This window comes from Heterocephalus glaber, unplaced genomic scaffold (genome assembly GCF_053883595.1).
Source record: "Heterocephalus glaber isolate CG9 unplaced genomic scaffold, H.glaber_assembly_v1.0 deba00000621, whole genome shotgun sequence".
In the NCBI taxonomy this organism is placed as follows: Eukaryota; Metazoa; Chordata; class Mammalia; order Rodentia; family Bathyergidae; genus Heterocephalus; species Heterocephalus glaber.
This window is the reverse complement of record NW_028258153.1, coordinates 21,241,833-21,248,639: the sequence shown is the minus strand read 5'-3', so window position 1 is coordinate 21,248,639 and position 6,807 is coordinate 21,241,833. Positions and strand designations below refer to the sequence as shown.

The following is a 6,807-nucleotide window of genomic DNA, read 5'->3' as shown; positions in this document are numbered from 1 at the left end:
TTACACAGATACTGTTTCCCAGCTTTTCAATATAATTCTTGTATTTTTGACGTAATCAATTCCCATCCTATAAAAATCTCTCTTCTGCAAGAGGTTTTCTTTCTCCTTTAGAACACCTTGTTGAGGCAGAAGGACTGAAAGTTTGATGCCATCCTGGGCAATTTAGTGAGACCCTGTCGTGAATGAATGAATGGATGAATGAAAGAATGAATAATAGGGTTGGAATGTATCTTGGTGGCAGAGTAAGTGTGAGGCTGTGAATTCAATTCCTAGTTTTAAAAAAACTGCTTTGTGTAGTTACTCTCAAGCGGATTTCAGGTGCCCCCTTTTCAGAATTCTGCTACCCAACAGTTGAAATTAATTCCACATACAGTGATTAGTATTCTTTTTCAGTGACAAGAAAAGGCTTGCTTTTAAAATAAGTCTAAAGTCATCAAAGCAGTGTAGAAATAGTAGTCTAATGTAGAAGTCTAAAGTCATCAAAACAATGTGATATCCTGTGTGAAAGTTGCAATGCCTTGTGGCTTCAGTCCCTTGATCATGTGCCCTAAGGGAAGTCAGTTGGCGGAGGTTGTGGATGACTGAGACTCAGGTGCGTCTGCAGCTCACCTCACATTTGGGTTCCTCGGGGAGGAGGGGCTGGAGCCCTGGTCTGTGTGAGGACAATGATGTTCAGGCTGCTGCTCTTGGTTCTCAACTTCATCCCCTCAATTCAAGTAGCAGGTAAAAATGACTTTGATTTTTTTTCCTCTTATAAGCTTTTCATTTGTGTACTTGCAATCAGCATGGTTGATTTTAACCTTCAAATAACCTGTGAAATTTGAGCACATTTGAAATGTACTTCTGTTCTAATTTAGAAACTTGTTATTTAGAAACTCACTGATTTGCAGAATACATCATAGTATTTTAACAAAAATGTTTTGGAAGGGAATATAATTTTATTTAGCTACAAATTGATAATGTCCTATGAATTTTTAGCTTACCTATAGTTTTTCCCTTATAATTTAAGAAAACTGTTACAAACAGGTTAGCTCTGAAAGCTTTGAATTGAGATTGGCTGGCTGGGCTCATATCACAGATCCAATTCTTACTTGCCAAACTTAGACTAGTATTTAAATTCTCTAATCTCAGCCTCCTTATCTGTAAAATGGGAATGATAATAAACCTCATGTCATGGTCATTGTGAAGATGAAATGAAATAGTCCATGTGAAATGCTTAGCGTGGTCAGTAGAAGGCAAGTAGGATCAGTGCCTGTTGAATTATTGTGTCTACCTGAATTAAATGAATGCCAGCACGAACTCTGGAGTCACTGTAGAAGCTAGTGCAACATAAATACCAATAATAGTGTTTTTTCAGTATTTGTTGAAATTATTTGTTTAGATTAAATCCTTTAAGTTCCCAATAATGATGATGAAAAAGATGATGCATCTATCATTATAGAGCACTTACTTTGAGCAATATTCAGTTCTCACAACTAGGAGACAGTTATTACAGTAATCGCCCTAGTAACTCACAACTAGAAGATAGTTATTACAGTATCCCAACTGCAGATGAAGAAACCTGGGTGTGAAATCTGCCAAGGATATACAGGTCCTAGTTGTTGATGTCAGGTCCAAGCCACCTTCATCTGACTCCAGAGCCCATCTTCTTCACCAGTATGCTTTTCTACCCAGCATGATAAGACTTGTAATTTCACAGAACAGGGTAAATCTGTGCTAACATCATCTTCAGAAAATCAGAATTCCTAAAAGAAAAAAAATCCCTTTGCTTTAGTGAGCTGGTGTCATATTTCATTCAACTTGTTCTTAGAGTTAGAAAAGAGTCTTGGTTGGCTCAAAATTAGAACATGTTTTAAATAAGAACAGTTAATTTTCTCTTGGAGGGGGAAAATTTCCCGTGCAGTGCCAATATCTTCAGCTTTCTTTCTCTTTTATTTCAGTGGTGAAGAGTCGGCATCTTTGTTGGTGCTGTTCTTAAACATCGTGTGTGTGCAAAGAGTATAATTTCCCAACTGGCAGAAATACAATAGTTACATATATACCCATCAATTTTGTTGTCTGATGTGCTGGGGAGCATGAATTGTGTATATTTATAAAAGGTGTTGATATATAATGAAAGACATGAGCTGGTGATAAATTATGCCCTAGTATCTGGTACCAAGAATCTTTAAATTTTATTCTGAAAAGATTTTTCAATTTCACGTTTAAAGAAACTTTATCATTTATTTTTTAAAAAAATATTTAAAGTATGTTAATTTATTATATGATAAAGGGACATCTTACCCTGAATGAAAACTATTTAGCATTGGTAATTGTACACAGAATGCTTTTCTGTTGTGTTTTGTGGACAAATATTTTTCATGAACTTAGTCACTTTCTTTTAAAGATTTTCTTTGCAATTTTTGTATTTTTTATGTCAGAACATTTATTAAAAAGAGAGATAGAGGCCTGGAGATTTAGCTGAGTGGCACCACGCCTACCTTGCAAGAGCAGGGTCTTGAGTTTGTTCACCATTACCCGGGGCGGGGGGTGGATAGAGACAAAGCCATTGCAGATTTCACACATGCAGAGCATTTGTTTTCTCCTTTCTTTGGGATACATTTATTTTTCAAAAATCAACTCATTTTTCTTGTAACTTTCAGGATTTGATGCTGAGTGCCCTTTAATGAAGGAGGGTGAGGTTGGGGCACTGTTAAAATGCCCTTCCAGTAAGAAAACTTATGAGAAAGTTGATTACAGCATATGATACATGTGATCCATTCTAATCAATGATGTAAAGCCTTCCATGTCATTTTCATTCTTTCTTTGTGCCTATCCTCCAGGAAAAAATTGTAGATAAGGAAATTCTTTGGTCAAAATATCATTGTCTTCTCTAGAATTGTAAGAAACCACTGCCATATTTGTGCTGATGTGTGTGTGTATGTGTATGTGTGTGTGTGTATGAAGTTTTATATTCCATTTATTAATCATTTTAACTCATTGGCTCATAGCACAGTTTAAAATACTCCATGAAGGTTAACCCCAACTGAGCTTTTCATAATTTGGATGATGCGGTAGGAAGATCATTATGGCTAAATTAAAGAAATGTGATTTAGGAAGAGGGAGAAAATCTTAACTTATCTTATTTCTTTGCTTAAATTACATGTTTTTATAAGAAATGAGTAATTGTGTAACTAAAGTCCATAGGAAATGATTTTGTTGGACTTTGGAATATGAGTCTAGCTTGGATCAGCAGCCACAAAAAGGGAAAATGATTTGCGATTGATGGTAGGAGTGTGTAGATAATTCATGGTATTGGTCATATGTTTTTAGCCCACATTAGTTGTTTTTTAGCAAGCTGATTATTCAGTCTGAAAAAAAACCCAAAACAACACTTCTTTTTCCATGACAGCATTTATTTTCATTTCTCCCCAGATAAACTTAGCAGATAAACTGTCGAAGTGACCAGTTTGGAGATGATTGATTTCTCCAGTGCTGCTACATTTCCCTAGCACTTCTTTTTCTGAGAGAGGCACAGAAGGCAGGAAAATGATTGTCATTTAAGAAAAAGTCATATCAGCAAGCAAAGTAATTAAAAACTTTAATCTTCATCAAATGACTCCAATGTGATAGCTGTGCACAGAAGTAATTTCTCTCTCTCAGTTTACTGTTGCTTTAGGGCTGGGCTTAACAGAGAAAGGTAAAAAGATAAACATTGAAAAGTGCAATGCAATCAACAGATTGCTGTGTTACATGGACTCTGATGCACAGTAATCAGTTCTTATGACTGCTAAGAAAATCAACTGTATGTTTTATCATCTGAAGTAAATTTGATGGATATTTCAAAAATATGGACGTTGCTTAATAATTTGTTTTACTCTACTACCATTACCTGAGAGTTTACTTCTTTCTTTCTTTCCTTCCTTCCTTCCTTCCTTCCTTCTTTCTTTCTTTCTTTTCTTTCTTTCTTTCTTTCTTTCTTTCTTTCTTTCTTTCTTTCTTTCTTTCTTTCTTTCTTTCTTCCTTTCTTCTCTCTCTCTCTCTCTTTCCTTCTTTCTTTCTTTTAAGGTAATCATCCAGCAAGGACTGTAAAGTTAACATCTATATATCAATTCCAGGAAATAGAATGAGTCATTGCCGCAAATAGCTTAGAAGTAGAAATGAATCTATGATTGTAATTCTGAAGTGCTCACATTCAAACGTTTGCTATGAGTGGGAAGGAGGTCTCACTGCCTCCCCTTCTTTAGCCAAGGCTTCTAAAGCCTTCTTTAGCTTCCTTTTTCAATATTTTTCTTCTTTGTTCATGGGGTATTTCTCGACCCATTACCATTAGGTATTTATTTTGTGTGGATATCTTCCTTCAAGTATTTCCTGCATTAATGTGCTGAGATTTACAAATTGAACATTTTTATACCACCGACATCTCAGAAGAAAATTCCATCTGTGGTTATCATCTCTAAAACAGCAGCTCTTTATATCACCTAGTATAAGTCTTGATGAGGACCACAATTCATTTCAGACTTTCTTGTCTAAAACTCGGAGGGCAAGTACCCTTGCAAGCACAATTATTTCGCAGCAAGTCATTGTAAAGGATAACATCTTTTTCTCCCTTTATCTCAGTTAAATTATTGTTTGCCTTTTTCTCCAAGAAATTTATTCACAGAGATTGGAGCTTTTTTTTTTCTTTTCTGTAAGAGATTAGCCAAACATCTAGGTAGTTTTGTGACTGACTGGAGTGGTCTCTGGTTTTCTAAGCTGTGTGAGAAGTATCTGTGTCTCTTTTATGGTGATTTCTTGAACTCTTTTTTTGGCCAGTGATGTGGTATTAACATCAACATCAACCAACTAACAAATACAAAACTACAAAAGAACAAAATACTCAACATACCCAGAGCTTTTAGTCTGAGAATTGTTGCATGATAATTAGTACCTAAAGCTACAGGGCCAACTATCTCTGGCTCCTAAAAAGTCGTTATTCTCATTTTTCAGACTGAATACTCAAGAGAAGTGTGCTGGATCAGATTAAAAAACTGCTCAGTTGCTTGGGAGAGGCTCTGAAAAAGAGTGCAGATTTCTTAGGCCTTAGTAATTCCATAGGTAGTAATTTCATAGGTGTCTTACTTTAGTTTGTGTGTCATCATGCATATTATGTGTATTTATATTCTTGTTGCTAGAAGAGCAGCTGCAAGGTGGCAGAGAATTTCTTACTTAACTTTGAGCTTCTCCTTTATCTCTACATCACCATTACCATCATGTCATCTTTTTCTTTGTCATCATCTTCATTATCTTGGGGACTCTGACTGACAAGATAACCAGGTTAATGGTTCCTGATGATGTCACTCAGAATTACTCAGAGTTCACCTTGGGCTTCTGATCTAATTGCTTGAATTTATTTTTAATTGCTGAAAAGGTAGAAAGTTTTGCTTTTCGCACAGAGATGCTTGACACAGGATAAAGTGTCAGAACATCACCTTACATAGTTGCAGTTTCTAATGGATGATCTTCTTTGATAGTGAACACTGCTAATAACAATGGCATGTAATTTAAGGTCAGGTTGATTCTGTTTCTGATCCACAGTCTCTTGCAGAGGTGGATGAGAACAGGCACATGTGAGAAAAATGTCCCTCCACCATGAGACTTCTGAATGCCTGAAACAAGATTTTAGTAGGTTCCTGTTCTCTAAAGTTCCAGTTCTTTCTTATAATTTGGCAAGATAGGTGCTTAGTTAATATATGTGCTATTGAATATACAGTGTGTGGAGGACATTAGCCTGGATTCTGTGACAGATTAAAAGAACCCTTTTTTTGAGATTAAAGTAAGTAAAAATGAGAATTATGAAATATTTCTAAAATTATTTCACTTTTAATTTAGGACCATTGTGAATAATAATCTATTCACACCAGTTTATTTAATGGGAAAAAAGTATAAACAGAACTACCCAGAGAACTGTAGAAGTCAACCAGTTGTTTAGAGATGGGAAGGAACATAGACCCTGCCCCCATATAATTAGTTGTTTTGGTGGTTTCCAGAAGACACTGACAGAAAGATGACCTTGCAAAGGTCATCTTGGCATTTTGGAACATTTTAGGTTTGGTCCCATCAATTTATCCAAACTATCTTCTTTCATGCCCCAATATAAGACCCTCAGCTCCAATAATGAATATTCTTCACTGTTTTATATACCTGCACTCTCCCTGATGGCCTTATTGGAGCTCTTCCCTCTTGGAATACCCTCTTTCCCTCTTTCTGCCCATCCAGACCCTACTGTCTTTCTCTTTAGTTCTCTGCTGCAAGATCCACCTCTTTGAGAAAGCTACTTCTGGATGCTTCCGTCTTTATTGTGCATTCATGAGAAGCAGTCCCATGAAGACTTTGTTCGCTTTAAAAATATTTATCAAATTTCTCATATTTTAATATCTATTGGAGTAGGAAATGCAAGAAGAGGAGAAACAAAGTCTTAACACACAAAACTGCTTGTGTAATTGAATTCTTTCTGCTTTTGTGGATTTTACAATTTAGTTGCTAAAACTATATATAACATGATACAATAGCTGGAAACAGATAAATGATAACATCTGGCATTACCCTGCTTCAAGGTATTTTTGATCCCATAATCACTTTCTATCAGTTATTCTTATAATCTGGAATGTTCTCTTTACCTCTCATCTGAAAGCCTTTGAGACCCTAAATGGAAAACTTCTTTCTTCCTAAAGGCTCCTAAAAATGTTACTGCAAATTGACACATCTACTTTTTCCTACTAGATTATGATGTCCTTGAGGGTAGGATCATGTCTTATTCATCCTTATAATCTCAGTATTAGGCAAAAT

The 6,807-nt window shown here is 35.7% G+C and overlaps 1 protein-coding gene across 1 annotated transcript in view; it reads left to right on the top strand.

Annotated features, from left to right (window-relative positions):
* The first annotated feature begins 539 nt into the window (after positions 1-539).
* Positions 540-6,807, top strand: part of Cd28 (CD28 molecule) — a 30,417-nt gene continuing 24,149 nt past the window's right edge. Inside the window, exon 1 of the mRNA XM_087206263.1 lies at positions 540-723. Within this exon, the coding sequence (XP_087062389.1) occupies positions 666-723 (58 nt within the window). The 5' untranslated portion in view covers positions 540-665. The remainder of the gene's footprint in view (positions 724-6,807) is intronic.